A 26,640-nucleotide genomic window follows, 5' to 3' on the forward strand; every position below is an offset into this window, starting at 1 on the left:
ATTTTTTAAAAACTGACATGAAACTTCATCCCGCCAGTGGATGAAGTTTCATGAATAATCTGGAGCCCGCTGGGGCTTCTGGCCTGCCCGCCAGCCTTAAGCTTGGACGGTCTTTAATTATCTTAACTAGCCTGTCAATGGCCTCAATTGGCCATTGACAGGTTGGCGGGCAGACAGCTAATTTCGCTGTCCGCCCGCCTTCCTAAAAATTTAAAGGGACTGGGATGACGTCGGGGATTCCTCCCGATGTCATCCTGCGTCATTTTCCCCTCAGCGAGCTGGCCCCGCCCCCAAATCGCCGAGGGGAAATTCCTGGCCAATATTTTCTGTTGAAAACCCAGCACATCTACATACATTGAATATGGTATTTTCTCTGTTCTGGAAACTGCTCAGGAGGTGTCCTAAAATTTTTTGCATGGTTGACACAGGTAGTGGATCTTCTGTAGACGTGAACTTTCACAAAGTACATTCAACATGATATTTTGACTTCTACCTATATTCCATATAAATACACAAACATACATTTATTATCATAGAACAAGTGTAAAACTTTCATTAATTTTGAAGTATTTCTATACTAAGCTGCACCATTATAATGTTAGTGCCATTGAAGATGAGCCAAACGCTAAATATTTCTTCACGTCATGTACAATATCACTCAATTCCAGGATGTAATGTTGAATCTGCAAGAGAATTCCAAAAATAATCAGTGTCTTTCAGTCATTTTAAAATTATCTTAATGGACCATTTAAAATGTGGGTAAAATGACACAACTGGTCAAATCCACATATAATCAAACTTATATATCTTGTCTATTCACCTGTAATGTCTATACATTAGTATTAGGTCATTAATGTGTTACTGTATTTTCCTCGGCTCATATCCACACCCACACATTCCTGACAAATATGCATATCTAGCATAGCACACTGGATAATGATGAGTGAGAATCCTGGCTGACTATTAATTGTGCAAACATACAGCTGTTATTCAGAACTGCTGACCAAATAGACTATTTTGCATTGTGGAAAATGAAAATCAACTCGACCTTGTTATTTTGGGAGATAAAGTTTCCTCTGATTGGTTGAAAAATGCTATTTCATTGTTCAAAATGGACCAATCGGTAAGCAACTCATATGTAGGAAATTTAAAAAGGCTGAAATAGGACAATTAAAAATGGGGCAGCCAGTGCAATTGAAACAGCAGGAGAGAGCAGAGAAATAGTAGAGTGGTCCAGGAAGAGAAGGTTAAGTGAAGAATCTATGTGATTCTGTGCAAGAGCTAGATTTTTCACCTTATGGTTGACAGGAATCCTTAGCATAGTGGGGTTTACTCACTGGTCGTAACTTATGGATCCAGCCTTACTGTTCCAAAATGTTAGACACCCCTGCCCAGAATTTAACCAATTTGTCAACTCCTTGTGGTCGCTAATTAAAAGCCTGCCAGATCTATTCCTGAACCTCACAATGCATACATTCACTATGCTGATCTCTACAATCCCTGATCTGTGCTAAATTAGCTGTTTCCATCCAAGCGGAAGTGACTGTGAATTAGCACCAATGCCCCTGGGCTAGAAATGGAGGGAAAAAAAAGACAGGGTCCTAATCTTGGTCGCTATGCCGTCAGTAAGTTTGCGAGGACAGGGCCTGATGTGGTTAGTGCTATCTGCTGTTCCTTAACCTGTTGACATTCACTGTCACAACTAATATACAAAGAATGAACACAAACAAGATACCAGAGGATGCCCGATGTCAACTAAGTACCACTGGTGGCCAGCACCTTAAGGGGAGAAAGGAGTGAAAATGGAAATGGAGAGAGCTAAATCAATACTTCAAAAAAATGTGGGAGCACATTACTTTTTTTCTGTAAAGGTAGGAATTTAAAAATGAGTACTTTGATTCTGCACATTGTTTGTGATAGAGCTATATTATTTTATTCCTAGCAAATCTGACCTAAGCGACATTACAAGAGTGTGTTAGCTGCACATTGTTTGTGATAGAGCTATATTATTTTATTCTGAGCAAACCTGACCTAAGTGACATTATAAGAGTGTGTTAGCTGTGATACTATCTGTGGTTTGTTAGCCTGGTGATTGTGGAGCCAGCCAACAGGCAATTATGTAGCTGGCTATTGATTCCAATATTGAGATAAATGGATACACATTCCTTTATTGTTTGATAAGATAAATAGTATATTTTCTGCTCAAGAAAAATACATTTACTTTCATTCTAGAACAGATTTTAATCTTACAATCTGTGAATGATTTTATTTTTAAACTTTATAATCCCAAAACATAAATTCATTTTTAAAATTTGCATATTTACAGCTACAGGGATTTAATTTCCACAAGGGTTCTCCTGAGAAGAGGGGCTGCGGAGGTAGCCTGTCTGCAGCCCCAACTAGCTATCCAGAAGGGTTACCATTCCGATCTGAGGGGCCTACAGTCTTCTCCCCTCTAAAATAATTATTTTTACTCACCTGAAGGTGCCTCCATTTTGAGGTGTCCCTGAGGTCATCTGCCTACCTCAGCAATGCCCACCTTTCCTGATGGAACTGCCAAAGCTCTAGAGCTATTAAACCTCTGATTGGACCATTAGCATCAGGAGGCCGCCAAGTGGGAAGCAGTCTCTGGGAAAACAGCTCTCCTGGTCTGGCTCCCAGTAAGTGTGGGCTCGGTAGCACCCCCATTTGGTCCCAATTTTGAGGTCCTAAAGCCCAGAGGAAAATCCTGCCTTAAGTGTCACTGGCACTCATTTACCCTATCTCCTTTCCTCAGGAAGGGAAGGAATAAAATCCTAAGGGTTGTTCCAGAATACTCCAGGATTGTTCTCTGGAAGCTGGTTTCAAAGCAGTGTTCATGCAGTTCTGAATGAAAACTTCCCCTCCAATTTGCAAATGGTTCATGGCATAGGATGACCCAAAAAAGAGGAAGAGGAAGAGAAAAGAATCAATGGAACAAAAGTGGGTCATTAAGCTTCTTAAGTCTACTCCACCATACTTTAACTCCATTTACCCACCCTTGTTCCATATCCCTTGAAACACCACATAACAAAAAGTTGTCTCAGTCTGAGGAATCATAGCCTCAATAAAAGATTTTTGAAAGCATTTAAAGACAGCACGTTTTTTCATTTTCTCGTTACTTCTCTCCAGTTCTTAGTTTGGACAGCTGCCCAAATGACCCAGGCAAACTCGCCTTGAAGGAAACCACCAGTGCAAGTCAGTATACTTTTGATTGCTGCAGCCTGCTAGTCCGCCAATCCATGTATATGCTGCAAATTTATGTTACCAGTATAGTCTATACTCCTCCATGGAAAAAAAACTCAACAATCACCAGTTCCAACAATGGATCAGTTGATAAAATAGTTCAGAAATGAAAGTCCTAGGTTTGATCCCGTCCTGAACAGATTCAACAGTAGGTGTTTCAGAATTGGCTTCAGTGAGAGAGAGGAAATCATCCAATCTTTCCATTCTTGACCACTGCTAGTAAGTGACTATTTGATGATGGTATTATTGGATTCAGCTGTGATGCCCGTGAAGGAAAATATAGCCCGCTGATACTCACCAGACTCGTACATGAAGAATGCTCACTGATTCAAGCAAGGTACCAGAAGATTGTCATTAAGGGTGTAACTATACCAAAGCAGAAGTTAGCATTTCAGAGAGGAGAAAACTGGGAAGAAAACACGATCGAACAGTCCCATCCCCTCTGCAAAAATACAGGAAAAAAGTCTGAAATAGAATCGGAATAGATATGATCTATATATAACTAGCACAACTTACTGCCTGAAGCTGTATTACTGTGTCCTCTGATACAGCGCCAGGTTGTATACCTGCTTTTCTTACATGCATGTAAAGGTTAAAAATTGCCACCTTTGTCATACCCAAGATAAGGGTCCTTTTGGCTGCGGTGTTTTGAATATGTATCCAAAGGGATTCCTGCAAAATTAGATAAAGGTACAATTACAGTATTTTTAAATCACTGTGTAAGTTATTTATGATCTTCAAGAAAAGCGAGTTCTTGGTCATTTGAAATTTTATTCTGGAAAAATACTTCTGAAATAACATTGACCCAGATTATGCAGTTAGCTGCAAATAAACATTGCTCACCATTCATTACTCTTAAACTTGCTCACATATAATGTGGACTTTTACATATGTTAATTAAAGAGATTCAAAATAGTGCAGCCTCTCCTCCAGAAGATCCAGGACCTATGGGAGCATGTGTCTCACTAACCAATCAGATTGAAGAATTCTTCCTGCGCCCTGCAGAGTCTAAACCAGTTAAGTAGCATTTGGAATATTGCATTCCATGCAAAAGGCTGAGATCTAGGGAATTGGCTCTTGTTGACTTAATTGCTAAAAAATACCTACCCCTTTTATAGTTTTAGCTTTGGCTTCGTCCAATCGAGTTTTTAGTACAGCTAGACTATTATGGTACATCATTATATCATTGTTCTTTTCCATCATAAATTGATTATGATTGGATTTAATTGTCTTCATGGCTTCTTGATCTTCCTGGTACTTTGTAATTAGAAGATCATGTATACCAAACAAAGTCTCAAAACGTGTGTTCACCATTCTGATATCCTGAAACTCAAAAAAGGCACACAGAAAATCAGAAAGTTTGTTCAATTACAAATAGTTATGAAAAAAATAAATCTGGCATTTAATGAAACTTGCATCAATCTTACAAAGGGGCCTTTAATAACTACTTAACACCAAGACTCCTTATTTCTATCTCTGTAATATCACTTATCTTTGCCCTCCCATCATTCAGGCTGAAATGCTACATATACTTTTGCAATATTCAGATTTGATTACTCCATGCTCTTTTTGTTGGTCTTCCAAGTGCCACCCTTCACAGAATGCAACACATACAAAACCTTGCTGCTTGCCTCCTCTCCCTTACTGAGGGCTAGGGCTGAGTTTTACATCCCCTCACCCCCACCAGGAGCGGGATGGCAGGCAGGGTGGGTGGGGTGGTTGGGGAGTAAAATTGAGTGCCATGGCCATGCTGGTTTTTTTTTACACACAGTAGGGTAGCATCAGGCAGCCTGCCCACCTGTGGGACAATTGTGGCCCTTAAATGGCCAATTAATGGCTTCTTAAGGCCTCCTCCCATCATCGTGGGATTTGTTCCACAGCAAAGAAGGCTGATGCCAAGTGTCCAGACCACCAGGCAAAACCCAGCAGCCTTGTGACCAGGCTGGAGTGAGGTTCATACTCCCTGTGCCCATCAGAGGTCTGCCCCAAAGTATTCCGCCCTCCCTCCCTGAACTGCTGATCCTAGCCCCCACCCACTTTGCCCGTGGCCTGTGAGTCTGGCTCCAGCAAAAGCCTGAACTTACCTAAAAGTTTGGGATTCATCAGTGTCGCCTCTTCAGGTCTGCATGCAGTCCCAGCAATGGTCACTGCACTCAGTGGTGCAGCTGGGACAAGAGAACTGCGGCCATTTGATTGGCTGGCAGCTCTGAGGTGGAACATTTTGGTGAGAGCAGAAGGCCTGTTTTGAGCCAGTTACAGCTCCTACAGCCATTAAATGGGGCAAGCTGGCCAAGTGAAGTTGGGCTCACCTTTGACTTTTACACCCCCCACATAAAATTCAGCCCTAAGTCCTACTTCTTTATCACCCCATTCTTGTTAACCTTCAAAGGTTTTAAGTCCATATCCTTGAAATGAAACCAGAATGAAACTGGATGGACCACTTTGCATCGACCTAGGCACTGGAAACGCCTTCGACAAACTCAGCCCTGTTGACCCTGCAAAGTCCTCCTTACTAACATCTGGGGGCTAGTGCCAAAATTGGGAGAGCTGTCTCACAGACTAGTCAAGCAACAGCCTGACATAGTCATCCTCACAGAATCGTATCTTACAGATAATGTCCCAGATACCACCATCACCATCCCTGGTATGTCCTGTCCCACTGGCAGGATAGACCCAGCAGAGGTGGCGGCACAGTGGTATACAGTCAGGAGAGAGTTGCCCTGGGAGTCCTCAACATCGACTTCAGGACCCCATGAAGTCTCATGGCATCAGGTCAAACATGGGCAAGGAAACCTCCTTCTGATTACCACATACCGCTCTCCCTCAACTGATGAATCAGTGTCCTCCATGTTGAACACCACTTGGAGGAAGCACTGAGGGTGGCAAGGGCACATAATGTACGCTGGGTGGGAGACTTCAATATCCATCACCAAGAATGGCTCGGTAGCACCACTACTGACTGAGCTGGCCGAGTAATAAAGGACATAGCAGCTAGACTGAGTCTGCAGCACGTTGCGAGGGAAACAACAAGAGGTAAAAACATATTTGACCTCATCCTCACCAATCTGCCTGCCGCAGGTGCATCTGTCCATGACAGTATCGGTATGAGTGACAGTTGTTGTGGAGATGAAGTCCCACTGGCGCAAAAATAAAACAGGAAAGATGGCTCAACCATGGCTTACAAAAGAAATTAGGGATAGTATTAGATCCAAAGAGGAGACATATAAAATTGCCAGAAAAAGCAGCAAGCCTGAGGATTGGGAGCAGTTTAGAATTCAGCAAAAGTGGACAAAAAGATCAAGAAGGGGAAAATGGAGTATGAAAGTAAACTTGCAAGGAACATAAAAACTGATTGTAAAAGCTTCTATAAATATGTGACGAGAAAAAGATTAGTGCAGACAGATGTAGGTCCCTTACAGTCAGAAACAGAAGGAATTAAAATGGGGAACAAAGAAATGGCAGAATAATTGAACATATATTTTGGTTTTGTCTTCACAAAAGAGGACACAAATAATTTCACAGAAATGTTAGGGAACCAAGGGCCTCGTGAGAGAGAGGAATTAAAGAATATCAATATTATTTTAAAAATGGTGCTCGAGAAATTAATGGGATTAAAGGCTGAAAAATCCCCAGGGCCTGATAATCTACATCCCAGAGTGCTAAAGGAAGTAGCCCTGGAAATATTGGATGCATTGGGGGTCATCTTCCAAAATTCTTTAGACTCTGGAGCAGTTCCTACAGAGGGTGGAAAATGTAACCCCACTATTTAAAAATGGAGGGAGAGAAAAAACAGAAGAGAGAAATTACAAACCAGTTAGCCTAACATCAGTAGTGGGGAAAACGCTAGAGTCTATTATAAAAGACGTGGTAACAGAACACTTGGAAAGCATTAACGGGATTAGACAAAGTCAGCATGCGTTTATGAAAGGGAAATCATGCTTATCTAATCTACTGGAGTTTTTTTGAGGATGTAACTAGTAGAATAGATAGGGATGTGGTGTATTTGGACTTCAAGAAGGCTTTTGATAAGGTCCCATGTAAGAGGCTAGTGGGCAAAATTAAAGCACATGGGATTGAGGGTAATATACTGGCACGGATTGAGAATTGGTTGACAGATTGGAAACAGAGAGTGGGAATAAATGGGTCTTCACTGGGTGGGGTTGACGGTTGTGAGGAGGATGCAAGGAGGCTTCAGAGCAATTTAGACAAGTGTGTGTGGGCAAACACATGGCAGATGCAGTATAACGTGGATAAATGCGAAGTTATACACTTCGGTGTGAAAAACAGAAAGGCAGGGTATTATTTAAATGGTGATATATTGGGAAATGTGGATGTACAAACGGATTTGGGTTGCCTTGTACACCAGTCAATGAAAGTAAATGGGCAGGTGCACTAAGCAATTAAGAAGGCAAATGGTATGTTGGCCTTCATTGCAAGAGGATTTGAGTTCAGAAGTAGGATGTCTCACTGCAGTTATACAGGGCCTTGGCAAGACCACACCCAGAGTATTGCTTGCAGTTTTGGTCTCCCTTCCTAAGAAAGGATATGCTTGCCATAGAGAGAGTGCAGTGAAGGTTCACTTGGCTGATACTGGGGATGGCAGGACTGTCATATGAGGAGAGATTGGTTCGGCTGGGCCTGTATTCACTAGAGTTTAGAAGAATGAGAGGGGATCTGATTGAAACGTATAAAATTCTAACAGGGCTAGACAGACTGGGTGCCGGGAGGATGTTTACCCTGGTTGGGGAGTCTAGAACCAGGGGCCACAGTCTCAGGATACGGGGCAAGCTGAGGAAATAGTTCTTCACTCAGAGGGTGGTCGGCCTGTGGAATTCGGTACCACAGAAGGATGTGGAGGCCGGGTCACTGAGTATATTCAAGAAAGAAATTTTTAGATATTAGAGGCATCAGGGGGTATGGAGAAAAAGCAGGAATTTGGCGTTGAGATAGAAGATCAGCCATGATCATATTGAATGGCAGAGCAGGATCGAAGGGCCAAATGGCCTACTCCTGTTCCTAGTTTCTATCTTTCTTCACATTGAGGATGCCCTCCATTGTGTTGTGTGGCACTACCAACGTGCTAAATGGTATAAATTTCGAACAGATCTAGCAACTCAAGACTAGGTATCCATGAGGCGCTGTACGCCATTAGCAGCAGCAGAATTGTACTCAAATACAATCTGTAACCTCGTGGCCTGGCTATCTCACACTCTACCATTACCATCAAGCCAGGGGATCAACCCTGGTTCAATGAAGAGTGCAGGTGGGCATGCCAGGAGCAGCACCAGGCATACCTAGAAATGAGATGTCAACCTGGTGAAAGTATAACACAGGACCTTGCGTGCCAAACAGCATAAGCAGCAATTGATAGACAGAGCTGAGCGATCCCACAACCAACGGATCAGATCTAAGCTCTGCAATCCTGCCACATCCAGTAGTAAATGATGGTGGACAATTAAACAACTCACTGGAGGAGGAGGCTCCACAAATATCCCCATCTTCAATGATGGGGGAGCCCCGCACATCAGTGCAAAAGATAAGGCTGAAGCGTTAGCTACAGCCAGAAGTGCTGAGTGGATGATCCATCTCGGCCTCCTCCGGAGGTCCCCAGCATCACAGGTGCCAGTCTTCAGCCGATTCAATTCACTCCATGAGATATCAAGAAATGGCTGAAAGCACTGGATAGTGCAAAGGCTATGGGCCCTGTCAATATTCTGACAATGGTACTGAAGACTTGTAGTACAGAACTTGCCGTGCCCCTAGCCAAGCTATTCCAGTACAGCTACAACACTGGCATCTATCCAGCTATGTGGAAAACGACCAAGGTATGTTCTGTACACGAAAAGCAGGACAAATCCAACCCAGCCAATTATCACCCCATCAGTCTACTCTCGATCATCAATAAAGTAATGGAAGGGGTCATCAACAGTGCTATCAAGTGGCATTTCCTTAGCAATAACCTGCTCACTGACACCCAGTTTGGGTTCCTCCAGGGCCACTCAGCTCCTGACCTCATTACATCCTTTGTTCAAACATGGACAAAGAGCTGAACTCCCAAGGTGAGGTGAGAGTGACTGCCCTTGACATCAAGGCCGCATTTAACCAAGGAGCCCTTGCAAAACTGGAGTCAATGGAAATCGGGGGAAATCTCTCTGCTGGTTGGAGTCATACCTACCACAAAAGAAGATGGTTGTGGTTGTTGGAGGTCAGTCACCTCAGCTCCAGGACATCACTGCAGGAGTTCCTCAGGGTAGTGTCCTCAGCCCAACCATCTTCAGCTGCTTCATCAATGGCCCTCCTTCCATCATAAGGTCGGAAGTGGGGATGTTCGCTGATGATCACACAATATTCAGCACTATTCTTGACTTCTCAGATACTGAAGCAGTCCATGTCCAAATGCAGCAAGGCCTGGACAATATCCAGACTTGGGCTGACAAGTGGCAGGTAACATTCACACCACACAAGTGTCAGGCAATGACCATCTCGAACAAGAGAGAATCTAACCATAGCCCCATGACATTCAATGGCATTACCATCGCTGAATCCCGCACTATCAACATCCTGGGGGTTACCATTGACCAGAAACTGAACTGGACTAGCCATATAAATATTGTGGCAACAACTGCAGGTCAGAGTCTAGGAATCCTGCGACGAGTAACTAACCTCCGGACTCCCCAAAGCCTGTCCACTATCTAAAAGGCACAGGTCAAGAGTGTGATGCAATACTCCCCACTTGCCTGGATGAGTCCAGCTCCCACAACACTCAAGAAACCTGACGCCGTCCAAGACAAAGCAGTCCGCTTGATTGGCACCGCATCCACAAACATTCACTTCCTCCTCCACCAACGCACAGTAGCAGCAGTGTGTACAAGGTGCATTGCAGGAATTCACCAAGGCTCCTTAGACAGCACCTTCCAAACCCACGACCACTACCATCCAGAAGGACAAGGGCAGCAGGTAGATGGGAACACCTCCGCCTGGAAGTTCCCCTCCAAGTCACTCACCATCCTGACTCGGAAATATATCGCCGTTCCTTCACTGTCGCTGGGTCAAAATTCTGGAACTCCCTCCCTAACTGATAGGTGTACCTACACCACATGGACCGCAGCAGTTCAAGAAGACAGCTCACCACCACCTTCTCAAGGGCAACTAGGGATGGGCAATAAATGCTGGCCCAGCCAGCGAAGCCCACATCCCTTGAATGCATAAAAAAATCCTTTCCATCATCTCTTAGTCTCTTCAAGACCTTGCTCCTCTCTACCTCCTTTAGACCAATATTCCATCAGGCACTCACTGATCTTCTGGCTCTGGCCTCTTTTGCACCCCTCGCTTTTTCTGTTCCATCTATGGCTGAAAACCAGCTTAGCCCCATAATCAGGAATAGTCTCTCTGTTATCTCTCTCCATCACTTCAGAAGCCTCCCCAAAACCCACTGCTTTAACACTGCCTTCAGTCATTATCTATTCCCAGCACTACTTGGTATCAGATTACTTTTTCCTCTCTGAAGCATTTAATTCATTAGATGTGCTAAAAAAGTGCACGCTATTGCTATGTATGTTAAGTTCCCTGCCAAAAGAGTCTACCTGTACCATACATGCATTTATGTAAATAAAGTTTAAGCAATACACTCTTTTCACAGTTACCTCCTTTGATATTTTGATTACTTTCTCCAAGAATTTTGGATAGATGGAATATGATTCCACTTTCTTTTTCAGTTGCTCCCTCATATCGATAAGAACTTTCAATTCTGCTTCAAATCGAACAACATCCTTCTCTTTTTGTCTTACTAGTTCAGTTTCAGTAATTATTTTGTTGTTTACTCTGTTTTGCTTGGCATCATTTTCCTTAGGAGGGAGAAGAGAGACATAAACAGACATTACTGCGTAAATTACTGCTACATTTTAAAAAAGTGATTTTGAGTAGGTCATCTTCTCCTGTAAACCCTTTAAATTACATCTCTAATTTAGGCCTAATGAATAGTCCAGGATTAAGGGAGGCCCTTGTCTGAGTCTTTTACCCTAAATTATTCCTTCACTTAAGATGAGCAAATAATACCACTTCCCCATCCCTTTGATGGAGCCAACTGCACGTTCCCAGCTACTGTTTTATCGGAGCAACACATCCCTTCCAAAATGAAAGTTGATACATCCAACTTGAGATCACCAGGTTTATAAATGTACACAGACCCTTGACTCAGAAATGTTTCACTTGTGCCTGATCAAAGGCATGTATTGCATGGTCTTTGAAATCAATCAACTCAAAACTTTTGGCACTGACCTCTGGAAACCCTGTATGGCCTTGTAGGCCCCAAAATAAAAATGTAAAAAGGGAGATCAGGAATCAGAAGTCGTGTCTCGATCCGTTCACTTGTCCAAAACTGGAAGTGATGCTGGAAACAACAGGAGAGTACATGGTGAACCTTCTGATCCACTCAGAAATAACCATAGTAACAGACTCCACACTCCTTAAAAGAGAAAGGTGCCTGTTGCTGGCACCTTAAAATAACAGTGCTCTCTTTCTTTAACTAATCTTAGAGCAGTGAGACTAAGGATGGACTCGATAGCACTCAGAAGGCCAAAAGCCTAAAGCTGCAGAGGAATGGAGGCCACTACTGAATAGTTCTACTTTAGTTTTACTTTTCTTTTAGTACATAAAATTATACAGAATCCATAGCACAGAAACAGCCCAATTGGTCTATGCCTTTGTTTATGCTCTAAATCAACCTTCTCTCACCCTGTTTCATCTAACCCTATCAGCAGAATCTTTTATTCCCTTCTCCCTCAAGCTTATTGAGCTTTCCCTATCTGTGCTATTCACCTCAACTGCTCCATATGATAGCAAGTTCCACATTTTAACTACTCTCCGAGTAGAGAAGTTTCTCCTGAATTTCTTAGTGGATACATTAGTGACGATTTTATATTCGTGACTACTAGTTTTGGATTCTCCCACAAGTGGAAACAAATCCTCTATCAATCCTCTTCATAAATTTAAAGACAACTATTAGGTCATCCCTCAACCTTCACTTCTTTAGAGAAAAAAGCCGTGGCCTGTTCAGTCCTTCCTGATGGTTATAGCCTCTTGGTCTGGTATTGTCCTTGTGATTATCGTTTGCACCTTCTCCAGTGCTTGTATATGCTCTTTGTAATATGTAGACAAAAACTGTATACAGTATTCAAAACGTGGTTCAGTCAAGTTTATATATAACTTCTCTGCTTTTCAAATCAGTTGCTCTGCTTATTTTGAAATTGAATTTCCTATTTCCAAGTCCAAATCATTTTTGTAAATGTTGAAATAAAGTCATTTCAGTATTGATTCATGTGGAACACCACTTTTTTTACCTTCCAGCATAGTTTGAAATTTTTATGGCCTTGTTAACTTGTGTTGCTACTTGTTGTTTGTCTGTATCCCTGGGTCTCTTTAATTTCCATGGAGCATGTTGCCTCCCTTTTCCCCTTCCAAAATGCACCACCTCACATATCTTTAGTGAAATTTATTTTCTAATTACACACCCATTCGGTTAATTTATCAATGTCTTTTTGTATTTTGTCATCGTCTATATCCTGAAATTTGGAGTCATCTGCATGTTTTGAAAATTGTATCTCAGTCTAAATCATTTGTGTAAATATTGAACAAAAATTGCCCCATTTATCGATCCATGTGTAACACCATACATTCTACCTTCCACCAATCTGTTAAGCACTCTAACCTCTGCTCCCTGTTTCCAGTTTTGCAGACAGCTTACTATCCATTCTGCTACTTGTCCTGGACTCCATATGATCTGACTATACTCATGAGTCTACTGTGTGGCACCTTTTGGAAGGCTTTTTGAAAATCCAAGTATATTACATTACCTTTATTTTCTTCTTCTGTTACATCTTCAAAGAATTCAGTAAGGATGAGTAAACATGACTTTCCCTTTTGAAATCGATACTTTTCTTCATAATATTTTTGGTTTCCAGGGGCAGAGTTTTACATTCGTTGTGTGGGCGGCCGATTGCTGCTGGAGAAACGGGCCACGCCGCCATTTTCCGCGGGCGGGCCAATTAAGGCCCACCCCGCGGGTAAGCGGCTCCCGTGGAGAACGGGAAAATAGTTGCGGGGGCGGGTGGCCTCAGACTGCCAGTTCCAATGTGGAGCCAGCAGCCTGTATAAAGAGTGGCCAGGCAGCCTGCTTGAGGCAGTGCGCCATGGCCACTCGGGGAGAGAGGGAGGGAGGTCCGAGTGGAGAGCAGCATGAGCAGGAGGAGGGGGGCAGGCTGCAGGAGAGGCCAGCGGGGGGCCACTGTGCCCCCCCGATTTTCCGATGCTTGCCTTGCTGTCCTCCTGCAAGAGGTGGGCATCCGTCGACACCTTCTGTATCCGGAGGATGGGAGGAGGAGGGCCCCCCATGTCACCAGTTGGGCGTGGGAGGAGGTGGGTGACGCTGTCAGTGCCCATGATGATATGCGGCGCACTGGCACACAGTGCAGGAAACGATTCAATGATTTGCTGCGCTCTGGAAGGGTGAGTACCCTGTCTGTCTTGGCCATCTGACCCAGAAGGCAGCCTTAGCCTTTGTCACCCCCCACCGTGTCTTGCTGTCATTACTGCATAGGGCATCTGTCACACGCTGGGTGGGCAAATGGTTACTGACAATGCTTACACCAGCCTTAGTGGTTGAGGAGAAGAAGGGTTCTCACTGCAGCATATGTTGGTCTTTGTGGCATTTGAGTAGTCTGGGGGCAACCTGCAGGGAAGGCCACACGACACATACTCAGAACTCCAAAACATGTCATATTGATGGTAATGAGATGGTGCAAGGAGTGCCTCAAGGTGTTTTGGGCAAGTGCCAACTGCTGGCATTGGCACCGCACCTAGTTGCGCCTCCTTGCCATGGACGCTAAGAGCCATGTGATATTCAAAGTGATGGACGCCGAATGTGTCCAAGGTGGCCGTTGGGGGAGGGGGTTGGGACCAGCCGTGCTATCTTCTGGGGACTGATCACCAATAGTGTGGACCGGAGCAGCTGGAGGCCTCAGATGGGCCACTGTGGTTGGGGTGCGGCATGCGCGTGCAGGCTACATGAGTGAACAGCCCCAATAAATCCTCTTCTCTGTTTTGCAGGCAAAAACTCACCACAATGCCCGGGAGCACCAGAGGACTGGAGGTGGGCGCGCCCTCTTGCAGCACCTCACGTCTTTTGAAGAGTAGGTCACGGAGCTGGGCAGCAGTCAGGAGGCCAGGGCGGCCTGGGGTGGCGAGGCTGGGGTCCAGCGGGCATGTATTTGAGGTCCACAGTCCCACCCACTCTGTCTGCACACCATCCAAACCACTGATGGTTGCTGCAATCGTTAATGCTGAAACGCTGCTCATTCACAGACTGAGACATTCTGACGTGTGGGTCATAGAGGAGTGACCCTCATCCCCTTGAGGAATCTCGTCTCCACCACCTTCCAAAGTCACCTTATCCCATTTGTGACCACAATCACCATGGCCTAACATGCCATTGGATCGCTGCTGCACAGCCAAAGACTTATTTCATCTGAGGAGGTTTGGGACCTCCAGCACCCTTTCAGCCAGTGTGCCCCACATTACTTTGTCCAAAAGGTCCTCAGCACCTTAGCTGTGAACATCATGGCACTCAACTTAGATGAATGCCACCACATTACTCATCCCTGCGCCAAGGGGAAATGTTGCCTTCTGCCCACCTGGTCTAGGCCCTCCTTATGGAATGAAGGCCAATAATGTGACCTCTCAATCTCCTGTTATCGACGGCAAATATCGCTACTGTTTGCGATGTTTCCTCAGCCCCGCAACTATCCAGGTCAGGTACCTCTGCACTCTCCCCACCCTTATGGTTCATAACATGCCATATGGCATTCCTGAGGCATCTGACCAGCCTGTCTGCATGTGCGTTTAATGTTTGGGGCTCGTCTTGACTCTTTTTCACCTCACCAATGTTCTTCTCCTTAGGGTCTTGAAGGGTGAGCGACTTTTGAGGCTGAGGGGGAAAGGGATGAAAGGTTGAACTGAATGTTCGCTAACTGATGCACAGTCCTTGTTGTTAATTTCAGCATCACCACCAGAGCGACCTGCACCTCGACCCTGCGGCCCCCCCTCCACACCTGAGGGCCAACAAATGCAACTTGCGGCACATCATTTCAGCCAGCCAGGCACCAGCGCGGACACACACACCCCGGTGGGGACTTTACCGTCGGCTAGTGTCCCGGGTCACAGTGGAGAGGGCACATCACGATCGCTGGAGGAGATAAGGGCAGAGAGTGCCGATGGCTTCAGCAGCCGGAGGGCTGCAGGGGACGAGGCACATGCTGAGTCCGGCACTGATGACGTGCCCCTGGAGTTGTCCCCATTGCAGCAGCTGCAGGAAAGGCGGCAGGAAGTGCGTTTGCATCTGGCAGGATTGCATGAGGGAACGGTTCAGTTGGTCTCTGCGACGGAGGAGTCTAGGCAGACTGCACGTGAAGATTCCACCCTCAGGGCAGAGCATCAGGATTCCTTCAATGAGATAAAAGCAAAAAACTGCGGATGCTGGAAATCCAAAACAAAAACAAAAATACCTGGAAAAACTCAGCAGGTCTGGCAGCATCTGTGGAGAGGAACACAGTTAACGTTTCGAGTCCGAATGAGTTCTGTTGAAGGGTCATTCGGACTCGAAACGTTAACTGTGCTCCTCTCCACAGATGCTGCCAGACCTGCTGAGTTTTTCCAGGTATTTTTGTTTTTGTTCCTTCAATGAGAGATTGGTGACTCTCATAGAGAGGGGCTTCCATCAAATGGATCAAAATATGACTGGGTTACGCTCTGACCCGCGAGCCCTCACAGCGGTTCTGGCCACAGGTGGTGTTTTCCATTGTGGGAGATGTTGTGGACACCAAGCGGCGGCACTCGGTGCCCGTGCATCAGCGGTGAGCAGGGAGGTAGATTTGGACCTTACGTCGGTGCAGCAGCTGCCTGCTGTCACTGCGAGCTCCTCTCATGGTGCTCCGGATGAGGGCAGCAGCTCCTCTGCCCCTCTGCCAGTCAACGTTTCTTCCGTTGAGGCTGCAACAACTGGGGAGGTGCCAGTTCTGGAACTGGCCACTCCCTCCCAGGCGGGGCCATCACAGGCTCCACGGGCCAGAGGACGCCCGCCGAGGTCATCAAGCCCAATAGGACACCAGAGTCAGCAGGCTGTCTCTCAAGCCACTCCGAGCGATGGGGCAGCACCTAGACGTAAGCACCCGAAAACATAAGCATAAGGCACCTTAGGCACTCCCCGGGTATGTCACTGGTGATTTTGTGTTGGCCTTAGAATAGGGACCCATATTGTTGTGATCACTAACAAGTGGTGTGTGTTTTTGTTTTGGACAAAATAAAGTCCACCTTTGTAACCATGGCTGAGGGTCTTTTGTTTGTGGTGCATTTTTCTTTTTCACATATTTATCATGAGTGTTTGAGTGGACATTGATGTTTCTGTACTAAGCCCTTATTTGCAGCTGAACAGGTGGAAGATGTGGCACCTAAGTGCCACGTGTGGAAGTGCCAGACAATGCTGTTCCTGCTGATCCATGTGTGTGGAGCTAGCTGAAGGTACTTTGGATTAAATGGTCCCGGGTGTCCCTGCCTCCTTGGTGTAGTAGCCGGTCGGCGTGCTGCCCCTCTTCACACCCTGTGCTTCCTCATCCTCTGAGGCACTGCTGGATACATCATGTGCAGCCTCATCCAGGGCGTCAAGGTCTTCATCATCAACTGCATCCCCCCTTTCCAGTGCAAGATTGTGCAGGGCACAGCATGCTACCACTATCAGAGAGACACGATCTGGGGGGTGCTGGAGTGCACCCCCTGAGTGGTCCAGGCAACGGAAGCACATCTTGAGAAGACCGATGGTTCTCTCCACCACAGCCCTTGTGGTGCCCTGGCTCCTATTGTACCGCTGCTCAGCTTCTCTTCTTGGACGGCGTACATGAGCCACCTTCGCAGGGGATAGCTCTTGTCACCCAGCAGCCAACCATCCAGCCGAGCCGGAGCACTGAAGAGCCCCGGCACCTGGGTGTGTCTGAGGACGTAGGCGTCATGGGAGCTGCCTGGGTACCTTGCACAGACTTGCAGAATCTGCATCCTGTGATCACACACTATCTGTACGTTCATGGGGTGGAAGCCCTTCCTGTTGACGAAGGCACCGGACTCACCTGCTGACGCCTTGATGGCCAGATGTGTACTGTCTATAACACCCTGGACGTGGGGGTAGCCAGCAATGGCTTCTGGCGAAGCCTCTGGCGAAGCCTCTGGCTTCCTCTGTCTGGCTTGCCTGGTCGCAGCGGAAGTGGATGAAGGTGGATACCCGTCTGAACAGAGCATCTGTAACCTGCTTGACACAAGTGTGGACAGCTGATTGGGAGACACCGCAAAGATTACCCACCGACCCCTGGAAGGAGCCAGAGGCATAGAAGTGGAGGGCAACTGTGAGCTTCAGAGCCGCTGGCATGGGGTGTTCACCTACACAGTTAGGGGAGATCTCAGGGCCAATCATCTGACAGATGTAGTTGACTGTCTCCCTTGAGAGTTGGAGCCTCCATCGGCACTGCACCTCAGTCATATTGAGGTAGCTGCTTTGCCACCTGTATACTCTGGCAGCAGGATAGTGGCGTCTTCTGCGGCCCCTTCCGCCTTGGACAACCTCTTGGCCCTGCGCCCCTTGTGCCTGTGCCTGGCCTCCCAAAGGTGGCTCCCCTGGAGGCTGATTGTCCAGTCCTGGCCTCCTCCTTATTCTATCCCTCCCTTCCTCCTCAGGGGAGCTGCCTCCAGTGGGGAGATCAGAACCCATATCCCCAGGCTAAATGGAGGCCTCCAGAAAGCTGCAGGTCCGAGAAAGATTACTATCTGCAGACTGGTTTCAAAGTACACAAGAAGCTCTTGGAAATCGATGAGAACTACTAACAATCGCACAGGCAATTTTAAAACACTTTCATCAATTATAACTTAGTCAAAAACATGAACAACCCCTCTGAGTCCACATATCCCAACATTGCAAAAGTTTTCTTAAATAATCTCCTACCCACCTTCCCGTTGGGCCCGTGCGCCGACCCGAAGTTCGCACGGGCCCCTCAAAATCGTACACAATTGGCAAATTGAGGGGCTTAACGAGCCCTTCAATTAATGGTGGGTGAACTGATCGCGCCCGCCCACCGAAATATCACGATGGCGTGCGCTGATGTCGGCACACTTGCGCGACATCAGCACACGTCATTTTACGTGCTGACGTGCGGGCTACGCCATCCGCTCGTCAGCTGGAAAATTCTGGCCCAGATGTTTTTCCTATTACAGCTTTAAGTAAAGGCTCTTTCCTACCACCAATGGTGAGCTAACTGGTCTATAGTTCCCTGGATATGTTCTATCTCTCTTCTAAAAAATAGAAATAACATTGGCCGTCTGCCAGTCCTCTCAGACCTTCCCTTTCTCTAATGAAGTTTTATAAACATTTAATAATGCATTTGGTATATCTTCCCTTATTTCATTTAATATGCGCAGATGCAATCCATCTGAATCAAGGTTTTATATTCCCCAAATTTGCCTAATTTATCAATTATCTCTCCTTTCTTTCTTAAATATCTCTATATCTTTTTAAATGTCTTTTTCTAATATTATGTTCATCTTTTTTAGTCTCCCTGGTAAATATTGAGGCAATGTAATTATTCAATATTTATGCCATTTAACTGTTATTACCTATAAGTTGATGCTTTTCATTCTGAAACGGCACTTACCTTCTTGGTCTACTTATTCCTCTGCCAATTAGCATGTGGCTCGGGTAGTTATCTACAGATTATCACCTGTGGGATCCTACTTTGTAATTTGATTCCTAGCTTCTCATACTCCCTTATTGGTGAGGTGTCAGCTGTGGCTCAGTTCATAGCACCCTCGCCTTTGAATCAGAAGGTTGTGGGTTCATGTCCCACTCCCGGAAACCAAGAACTGTGAATGTACTCGAAAGAGTTACTCCCTTATTGGTTCCTCCTACTTGTTCTTCCCTATGTTATTGGTCTAGACATGGCATATGAGAACTGAATCCCCACCCCCCCTCTCCTTTTCCAAGTTCCTTCCAGGTCCTCTGAGATATCCTTTACCATTGTACCAAGTAGGAAACACAGACGCCTGGGCTCTCAATTGCAACTGCAGAGGATGCTATCTATCTTCCTAATTATTGAACTTCCTGTGTTTGCAACCTTCCTATTCTGCTCCTCCCTCTCTTTAGACTGCCTCCGGTTCCTTGGTGCCATGGTTAGCATTCTGGCCATCCTTCTTGCACCCTTCATCCTTATCTTCACAGGTATAGAGTACATTGTAGCTACTGGAGGGCATCCTTCTCTACGTCCCTTCGATTGCAACACATACTGAATGAAAGTGACACATTTCATGCGAATATAGAGATGTTACTATTACTTTTGATACCACTTAATTTCGGATCAATTTATCCAGATTCTGGCCTTGGGGCTGTATTATTCTTGGAGTAGGCCAGCTCCATAGCCCAAGAGTTAAGTCTGAATAAGTTAGAGTTACTGAGTTGCAGAATAAGAATCATTATTAAATTTAAAAAATTTTTGCCAGGTGATTTTCAAAACCAGCTAATATAACCAAAACGGCCTCGCCAATCCACACTGCAACTTTACCTCCAAATACCTATCAAATTTCAGAAGTGATTGTTTCAGCTCTCCTTCCTTTTGGTTTAGATCCTCTCTTCTCTGCTGCAAAATTTTCATTTTCATCTGGAAGTCCTGCCAAAGGAGAAACATGACTTAAAAAAAACATATGCAGAAGATTCTTAAAGATAATCAGATCTTACTAAAAGGAGTGACTAGTTAAGTTTGTGTGACCTCACGACATTCAGTCATTAGAGGGAGTTTTATGAACTCTCAAGTTACAAATGCTTTTTTTCCAAGTTGTTATCTCCCCTGTGAGCTACCCACCAATTACAGTAGAGAGAATCTTCTCAGCAACTGATACAAGCCAAAAATGTGTTCACTCAACAGTCTCACGTCAATTTTCCCTCCCACCCATGGGGAAATGCCTGACTTCTGCTAAGCATTTACCTATGACCACACAGATTAAATTGGCAATTCACTGCTGTGATGGATCACAGATGGCCATCATTCCAGGGCACTATGAGTTGATATTGCAATTCAGTGCACCATAGCCTCACCAAAACGGGATCTGTAGAATTTGCTGATGGTACAAAATTGTATTGGGTGGTAACAGACAGTGAAACAGAACACTGATGTTTGATTATCAGATGGAATTCAATATAAAGATGCGTAATGTAATGTACATTGGTGATAGTACAATCCAGTTAGGGACCAGCAACTTATTGTTTAAAGTAGACAAAGTTTGAAATCCTGGTTACCCACTAGGAAAATAAAGCCACATGATTCCATGGTTTAAAAAAAAACTTTACTTACAAAGTCAGGAAAGTAAAACAATTTACAACATCTATCTTATACTCTAACATTCAGAATTAACAGGAGGTAAATATGAATTAATAAGCAAACTGATCAAAAACACCACACTGCACATTAACTGGCAGATACAACTAAGATGGATTGCACAGATTTCTCAGCAACCCACCCAGACATCAGTGACCACTATGATTCACAGTATGTTGTTAAAACTCTGTCTCCCTCACAAAGGATTTAAACTCCTCATTTTTAAAGACATAGGGGAGGATCTTCCGGTCGGTGAGCAGGGGCGGGGCCCACTCGCTGACGTGTAAAATGACGCGGGATGACATCGGGTGGAACTCCCAACGTCACCCCGTGTCATTTCCATTTTCAGGTCGGCAGGGGCGCAGCCGAATCAGCTGTGCGCCCACCGACCTGTCAACAGCCTATTGAGGCCATTTAAAAAGTAATGAACATCATAAATGAACCTGCCCGTGCAACCTTAGGGTTGGCAGGCAGGCCGGGAGCCCTGGCGGGCTTAAGAAAAAGCATGAAATCTCATCCACAGGCGGGATGAGGTTTCATGAGAGTTTTTAAATATTTAATAAAGGTTTCAGTAAAAGTGATGGACATGTCCCAACTCATGTGACAGTGTCACATGAGGGGACATGTCAGGGAAATCTTGCTATCATTTGGTAAACATTTTTAAATTGGAGCACCACTTAGCCTCAGGGAAATCAGTGTGCTCTTTCGTGTGCATGTGCGAAAGACCACACTCTCGGTTGAGGGAATCCACCCCCCACCCCCACCCCCCCCCTCCCCCCCACACACAAGGAGCGCATAGCGTTGGCCCACCCACGTAAAATGGCAGTGTGTCCCCGATTGGAGACGCGCCTGCCCGCACCCACTCCTGCACTTCCCCTCCAACGGGGGGAAAATTTTTCCCATAGCCTCTGAATTCCCATAAAAACTATTCTGACTCAGACCGGCTCAATGACTGTTCACCCCTTGATGGTTCAGTCTCTTCTTCTGAGACTGCATTCCATGGGATTCATAAAGCTGCACTTGCACCTCTAATTACCAGCACACTTCGAAGTCTTTCACTGACTGCTAGCTTCACTAAGCTGGCACTGCCTCTCAGTTTCTTGGAACTCCAGTCTGCTGGCTACAATAGCTATAAATGGCTTCCAGGACTTCTCCAGAGCCCTAATTGCACTGAATGGCTTCCAGCACTTCTCTGTGAGCGGTAAACCATCCAAGGTCCAAACCGCAAGCCTCAGCTGCACCGTACGACTCCCAGGGCTTTTCTGTGTCCCAATTGGCTGGAGCCTGCCACTGACAGCAGCTTTTCAAGATTAAGTCTCTTCTCCTGCTGCAGAACACCCCCTCTCCCAGAAAACACACAGATAAATTGAAACCCAGAGAACCTTCGTAAAGTTCTTAAACTCCACTCATCACCATGGCAATGTTGCCTTTTATGGTTTACTGAATGCTTTTAAACTAATTTAGCTCTAAGTCGCAAAACAAACATCTCTCTGGGCTGCACCTCTTTGCAAGCAGTATAGACACCACATCTCCAGTTTTCCAGCTAAGTAAGCCCACCTGCTATTTTAAGATCTTTCCTTTCTTGCTGTTAACCCCTTAAATCAGCAAAGCCTCAACCTTTCAAGTGTAGTAGTCTTCAAGCTGCTTTAGTTTTATTTATCCCATTTTCTACAATAAAACTTTAATCTTCCCAGAACTAAAAATTACCTCTAAAAATACCAACATGAACCATGAACTAGATATCCATCACAGTACCAAAAGTAGTAAAAATGATTACAAAATAAGGGAAAAAATCTTTAAAGAATGTTGAGTGGGACAAAGATTTGGCCGGGTTTAGCAACTAGTCACTGAAATTGTTACAACAACAACTTGCATTTATATTACAAGTTTAAGGTAGGAAAATATTCCAAGGCACTTCACAGAATCATGATCAGATAAATATTGACACCAAACCAAAGGAGGAGGTTATTTGGAGGAGTACCTTAAAGCTTGGTTACAGAGGTAGGTTTTAAGCGGACATTAAGGAAGAAGAGGTGCACAACGAGGTAACCATATAATGGGATATATAACCAAAGGCATCAGAGCCAAAGTGATCTTAGTAGATCTATACTAAAAATTAGTTTTGGGCCACACTTGAATTCTATATCTATCTCTGGTCTTTGTGCTGTCTCGAGTCTTTATTTGGCAACTTATCTCACTTGGTAATATTCCTGCTTCTGGGCATGAAAACTGTGGGTTCCCCAAACTGGGATCTATGCTTACAAGCTAAGCTCCACTCTCGTGCTGTAGCAAAGAATGATGCAATGTTACTGCTGCTGTCCTTTTACATGAAACATTAAATCAGACATCTGCCTGTTCCAATAGTTTAGGTGGATGTTAAAGATCCAATGCCACTATTTCTAGAAGACCAGGGAATTCTCCTACAGGCCAACATTTCTCTCTCACTACTAAAAGGAATAAACTGGTTACACTTGATATGGAAAATGGTTGCCACATTTGCTTACATAACTGTGTGAGAACAGATGTTATTTTTAAAAAATATTTTTAGGGAATATTGTGTTATTCTGTGAACAAGACCGGGTGTCTGTGTGTGTGTGTGTTGTGTGTGTGTGTATGTTGTGTGTGTGTGTGTGTGTGTGTGTGTGAGAGACAATAGGTTAGATTTGCATTTTTAGATAAGTGGAGAGTTTGTTTGAACATCAAAAGAGAGTCAAAGGTACCAGGAAACATGCTTGCCTCTTGCAGGAGTTCCATAGGTAATTAGTAGTGTGGATGTTATATTTTATTGACCCAAAAGCAAAGACAAGATAGACCCATAAAAGATTTTATATTTAAGAAGGATTTGAGTTTCAAAGAGGTGTGCGAACAATGGAACTGGCGATCAAAGGGGAAAGAAGATATTTTAGAGTTAGTGTGGAGAGCTTAGGATATATAGAGATAGCTGGAGCTGAGCTAGGAGCTGTTAGCACTGGGCTAGGAGGAGGTGCAGTTTGAAGCAACCATTTAGTCAAGCCAGAATGTCTTGAGCTGCAACAGGCAGTTTTATTCTGAAGCGGATTCCACCGCAGAGTGGAAAAGGGCAGAGGTCATGTGGTATGCCTCTATTAAAGCTACAGCTTGTGTAACATTACTGGATTTCATAATTAGACATCTATGAGGGAATGTTGCCTGGAAGATGTTTACTTGTGGGTTTCACTAAGTGGAGAGATTTTTGGGGGAATGTTTTGTAAGACTAACCTTAATTGTGTAACTATAATCTTGTGTCTTTAAGTTTTATTTTAATCCTGTTAATAAAACTTTTACTTTTAATTTTCTTAAATCCCAAAAGTGTTACTGGACCTGTTACTGCTGAGATTGATATGTTGTCTTCTCAGTTTGAGAATATAAAAAAAAATAGAGTATGGCCCATAAGCCAAGTTCCCCTCTGGGATTTGGTTTGCTCAGCAATTAACACTGGCTGTGGTCATAACAACAGCAACAGCTTTAACAAAACATAGAAAAATGTGGATGATCTAGGGACCTTGAGTTACTTTCTTTAAGAAAATATGATTTTGGGGAAAGAGGGAAAAATATTTAAAATTGTTAGTATTTAATGGATCCTCTCACATCACACTGTGCCTAGTCAACCCTGAAAGGTCCACCTCACTAACATCTGGCCACTTGTGCCAAAATTGACATTGCTGTCCCACAAGTAACAGTCTGACATAGTCATACTCACCGAGATGGACTGCAGTGGTTCAAGAATGTGATTCACCACCACCTTCTCATGGGGAATTGGGGATGGACAATAAATGCTGGCCTTGCTAGCAATGTTCACATCCCAAGAACAAATAAAAATAAAGTTCTGTGTTAAAACTGCCATTTCTTATCCTGATGCCACAGTTCTAATACGTCCCCTTATGGTTGCGATTTCGCTCCAAGATAATTGCTTCTGTTCTGCCAATGTTTCTGCGACTTCCTTACATCACTCTTATTTGCTTATTTGAGACATCTACAAATCTGTAACTACAGTCCCTGAAATGCATTCATTTCTAATTATCTTGTTTTAGCTCCAATTTCTAAACGCTAGTCTCTTTAACTTGTGTGGAATGGAGTTGATTCTAGGTAAACAATGCGAGAAACTTATACTACAGATGCGTTTGAAATGATGTATCGTTATATGATTTTAAAATCAGAAAATCACTAATAGTGTCAGAATTGAAAAGAAAACCATGAAAAATTGTTAATGTAGTGAACAACTAACTACCCAAGGTGATAAATATTTAATTGCTCAGATAGGAGCTGCATAACCTTCTGTCAGAATGAAACGGTGTGTTTGGCTTCTAAGTGTCAAGGTTAATCATAAACTCTAACTGTTCAAAGGTTTAATTTCTAAATGGAGTACTGATTGGCAGACAACCTCTGACAGTGAAAATGGCATTGCTGCTGGGTCAAATAAGCTGTGATAAAGTAGGGTAGACTTCAGATTGCAAAACCAATGATCTGGAGAAATGACTAAATGTGCTGAACAGCATTTGCTAATTTGTAAACAATATATAGAATGGTGGTTCTTGTAGGGGGAAAAGCCAAGTGAGAAAGGAGATTTTTAATATTATATATCCATTTATTCTTTTTTGATTTATGAACATAGGTTTAACCTTTGCCCTGCCAGTTTTTTTTACCTCCTTTTGAACAGCAAGAGCTGCTTCCACGTCTGCCAATTCTTGTCTTTTGTCCAATAATGCAGCGGCAGTATTTAAAGGGCACGGTTCTTGCTCGGACAATTTGCTTTGAAAAAAACAAGAGAAATAACTCAAGGTTCATATATATTATCACTCTTTTCATTCTCAGCTTCACTTCACAACATGGAGGAATTTTCAAAATAGTCAATGGAAGGCTTGATTCAATTTATTGTATTAGGCCATCAACCGTTAATTGGCCAGCCAGCATGAAATTGCAGTTGGAGGCCGACTGCAGGTGGCGAGCCATTTCCTGGCCGCTCCCGGGCCCACCAACCTCAAAATTCTGGCCATACTGTATTTATTCGCACAATATTTATACAATAGAGTAGCCTGGAGATTTAACAATACAATCCCAGTGCAATCTGTCTGGATCAGATATTAAGGTCCTTTGCACATATTTTTCATCAATTTCTCAAAAATCAGGCAGAATTAGCAACAGATGAAGTGAAGTTTGGCTCAAACCATGAGCAGCTATATTCCACATTAAGGTGAAATGCACACAGCGATATGAACTGTCACTTCGTTCAATCGGTCCAACCTATATTCATGTAATGATACTAAATAAAGAACAGGCAGTGCTATCCAATTCAGCGGGTTGTCAGTTCACATTAAACAGAAGAGTACTCTGTATTCTATCCGACAGTCGGAGGATTAAATCTCTTCTCTTCGCAGATTTTTGCCGCTCGATTTGCCTGTACAGCATTCTGTTTCCTAAAAGCTGGATTGCCTTTCTTGGTGTCTGTGTTCTGCTCTGAAAAGCCTCTCACTTTCTTTTAAAAAGCTTGCCCATCTCACAGATCAACGGGGAGCTTTCCAACCAGAGTGGCAAGTAATGTTTTTCCAAACCCCTAGAAAACTTGTGAGGCCTTAATGCTTAGTCTTGTGGAAACACATCTTCCCAATTATCACATTAACCACCTTTTGACTGGCTATTGGTGGGATCTTCTCATCCCGCTGCAAGTCAATGGACTTCTGGCTGGGGCGCCACCCCGCCCCCGGTGGGGCTGGAAAATCCCAGCCTATGGACAGAATTTAGCCCTTGGCTGGTGGGTGGGCCCCACCGGCTTGGCAGCGGGCGGGCATCCGAACCTCGCTGCCAAAATGGGGCCTGCCGCCATTTTGAGTGGGCGGGCCAATTAAGACCCGCCCAGCGTCCTGCCCGACAGGAAGCGCTATGCGCTTCCTGTGCGGGGCTGGGGGAG

The 26,640-nt window shown here is 44.5% G+C and overlaps 1 protein-coding gene across 2 annotated transcripts in view; it reads right to left on the reverse strand.

The window, feature by feature from the left end:
* Positions 1–204: 204 nt before the first annotated feature.
* cfap73 (cilia and flagella associated protein 73) overlaps positions 205–26,640 on the reverse strand; it is a 35,449-nt gene continuing 9,013 nt past the window's right edge. Inside the window, exons 2-7 of one of the 2 annotated variants that reach the window (XM_078552871.1) lie at positions 25,379–25,484; positions 19,908–20,012; positions 10,908–11,108; positions 4,372–4,593; positions 3,781–3,936; positions 205–683 (exon numbers count right to left, since the gene is read on the reverse strand). In XM_078552871.1, coding sequence (XP_078408997.1) covers positions 591–683; positions 3,781–3,936; positions 4,372–4,593; positions 10,908–11,108; positions 19,908–20,012; positions 25,379–25,484 — 883 coding nt within the window. In that variant the 3' untranslated portion in view covers positions 205–590. The remainder of the gene's footprint in view (positions 684–3,780; positions 3,937–4,371; positions 4,594–10,907; positions 11,109–19,907; positions 20,013–25,378; positions 25,485–26,640) is intronic. The other variant, XM_078552872.1, reaches the window with a different exon arrangement.

This window comes from Cetorhinus maximus, chromosome 12 (assembly GCF_964194155.1).
Source record: "Cetorhinus maximus chromosome 12, sCetMax3.hap1.1, whole genome shotgun sequence".
NCBI lineage: Eukaryota > Metazoa > Chordata > Chondrichthyes > Lamniformes > Cetorhinidae > Cetorhinus > Cetorhinus maximus.